The sequence below is a fragment of the Euprymna scolopes genome, chromosome 7, assembly GCF_053919585.1.
Source record: "Euprymna scolopes isolate OS-2025 chromosome 7, ASM5391958v1, whole genome shotgun sequence".
NCBI classification, from domain to species: Eukaryota; Metazoa; Mollusca; class Cephalopoda; order Sepiida; family Sepiolidae; genus Euprymna; species Euprymna scolopes.
In genome coordinates this window covers 63571482-63574025 of record NC_136488.1, presented here as the reverse complement: position 1 = coordinate 63574025, position 2544 = coordinate 63571482, and the positions used below count along the sequence as shown (strand labels likewise).

Sequence of the window (2544 nt, the reverse complement as noted above, 5' to 3'; positions counted from 1 at the left end):
AGGGTGGCTGGATGAAGCAGCTGATATGAATTATAGGGGGTATATCCTACACCCAAAAAAAGGAAATGCCAGTAAGATCAGAGAAAGATTCTGATCTAAAGAAAATAATTAGGAAGTCAGTTCGAAAAGGGCTGACTAAAGAAGTTTTTTTGATGGGGTCTGTTCTTTCTTAGCCAAGTGGTTGGTAAATATAGAGAAAAAATGTAATAGAATTTAAAAATGCGTACATTTTTGGAAAATGGGAAGAATAGGAATGTTACAGGAAAAAGGGCTGTACCCTTTCCTTATAAATAAGAAGAATATTAGATAAGTGAAAATGAGATTAGGATAAGCCGAGACTCGAACCAAGTAAGCAAGATTAAGAAATAGAATGTTAGAAATCCGAATGTTAAAAAGGTCTATTGTTAAATTCTATTATAAATAGTTAGATATTGTTTATATTGTAAAAAGAATTGATTGTTCATTCTTTTACATATTAAAAATGTCAGCTAAAAAGAATGAACAATACAAATTAAAAATACATTGTAAAAAATAGGTTAGTAGAGGATTCTTTGTTGCAGAAGTGTGTTTTGGAAAAACGTGTGCATAGTCACATGAATTGGTCACGTTTGGGAAACACACTTCTGACGTCATAGCAAAAGGAGGATTCTCAATATAGGAGCTAGAGTTAGTCAGATCAGAGCAGTTGAGACAGAACAGTCAGCAGAGTCGGTTGAAGAGAGTTGATCAGCCAAGAGTTGACAGTCAGAGGAGGGTCCACTTAAAGGTGTTGCAGACCAGGATATAAATAATACCCTAACTCGCTACAAGAAAATAATGAAACGAATGAAGAAAACAAAGAACTCAAATGCTGGAATAAAATAAACATGTTTATTTTCTGTTGAGAAATGAAAGTCTTCGGTGTACACGTGTTTTAGGCCCAAATAGCAGGTACTGCTTCCTCGAATGCCTGGAATGACAGCTCCAAATACTTAGTTGTTTCTACAATTTTAGCCAACTTATTCTTGTAATGAGTCAGAGATTCTTCAATATCATGGTCGATAAGTGATTGTTTTTTCAAATATTCGAGATCGTCTGTGATTTTTTGGATAAACTCCTGACTTTCCAAATAATCAATCATTCTTTTCGGCATATATTGGATCTCACTCATAGTTTCATCAAGGGTCGTTAAGTGCTTGCTGTAGTTCTTCATGCTATTTTCATCCATCGAAAACAGGACCCTTTTTTGAAAGTCTTCGTGTTGTTATCGTTGACCAAGTTTTGACAAGTCGATCAGAATGTCGTGCGCCTTCCTTTGAAGGTCATCCATGTTGTTAATTACGCCTTCCATTTTTTCACGCATCTCTTTAGATGCACGGATAAAAGGTTGGGCAGCGTCGGCATTATTCGCAATGCAAACCGCATGTTTAGAAAGGTAATTCTGAGCGTTGGAAAACGTACTACAGTTCCAACAAAAGAACAAACCTTCGGTCACCGGATTTTCAGATAAATTTTGCTGATCTTCAGACACCTGTTGGTCAACTTGATTATTTTTCTTAGAACAGGCATAACACAATCTCACGCGACGCTTTAAACAAACAACAAAAGCGTCGACGTAAAGGCCACTTTTCATGCAATCGGTACAATACAATGGACATGGATTTTCCTCTTTTGTTTCCGTGTTGATGATAGGGAAACCCTTCGCCCAGCGATCTAAAGGTAAATGCTTGTCAACCGGCGCAGTGGCGGCTCGACACAAGGGACATAAAAATGAATTTTTCTGAACAGCATTTACCAAATTCTGTAGGCATTCAGTACAAAAATAATGATGACATGGAAGTTTCCTTGGTTCTCTAAAAAATCCCAGACAAATCGAACATTTTTCATGAGAGTCCATTTTAATAGGACTGGATTTTTTTTTTTTTTTTTTCTGATTGACTGAATTGAACTTGTCTGTTAACAAATGTTAACGCTACTGTTCAAGTCAAACGCAGTAGTTGAAATGAAAAGCAAACTAGAAACTGTGAGAAATTATAGCAGTAGCAGCGGAGTTATCATTGGTTAATAATTTATCACGCCACTCGGAAGCAAACTGTATAACTACCCCACTAAATATACACTGAAAAACACTTTCGTTTTCTTAGACTAGAAACATCTAGAAGGCGCCGGGAATAAAAAAAAATGGGCGGAGTTGTACAAGTTGTACAAGTTGTACAACTCCGCCAATTTTTTTTTTTTTCTCTTTCTTTATTTTAATGTACAACCATCACCCCCTCCCCATGTGTAATTTAAATACTGATAGGTTTTTTGAAATTTTTTCACTGAATTATTACTGATTGGACACTAATTAACCAGATTATATATAAAAAAAATCATTTCGACATTTGAAAGGGGTGCTCACATTTAGTTACAACGTTCTGGTAAATCGGTCACCCATTTTTTGTTGTTGTTGTTGTTGTTGTTGTTGTTTTCTAAATACGGAAGTGTCTTCGGGAGATATGAAATGGTCCCATGTTGACGAAGCAATGTATCGAGAGGCGTACGATATGAAAATTGACAACGGGA

At 36.1% G+C, this 2544-nt stretch overlaps 1 protein-coding gene across 1 annotated transcript; it reads right to left on the bottom strand.

The window, feature by feature from the left end:
* Positions 1-1243: 1243 nt before the first annotated feature.
* On the bottom strand, positions 1244-1876 carry LOC145280279 (E3 ubiquitin-protein ligase TRIM13-like). Its single transcript, XM_080132052.1, has one exon. The coding sequence runs from the start codon at positions 1874-1876 to the stop codon at positions 1244-1246; it is 633 nt and encodes a 210-aa protein (XP_079988178.1).
* Positions 1877-2544: the final 668 nt, after the last annotated feature.

Excerpts from the sequence above, each read along its gene's own strand:
- LOC145280279 (XM_080132052.1), bottom strand. The coding sequence starts at position 1,876 with ATGGACTCTCATGAAAAATGTTCGATTTGTCTGGGATTTTTTAGAGAA.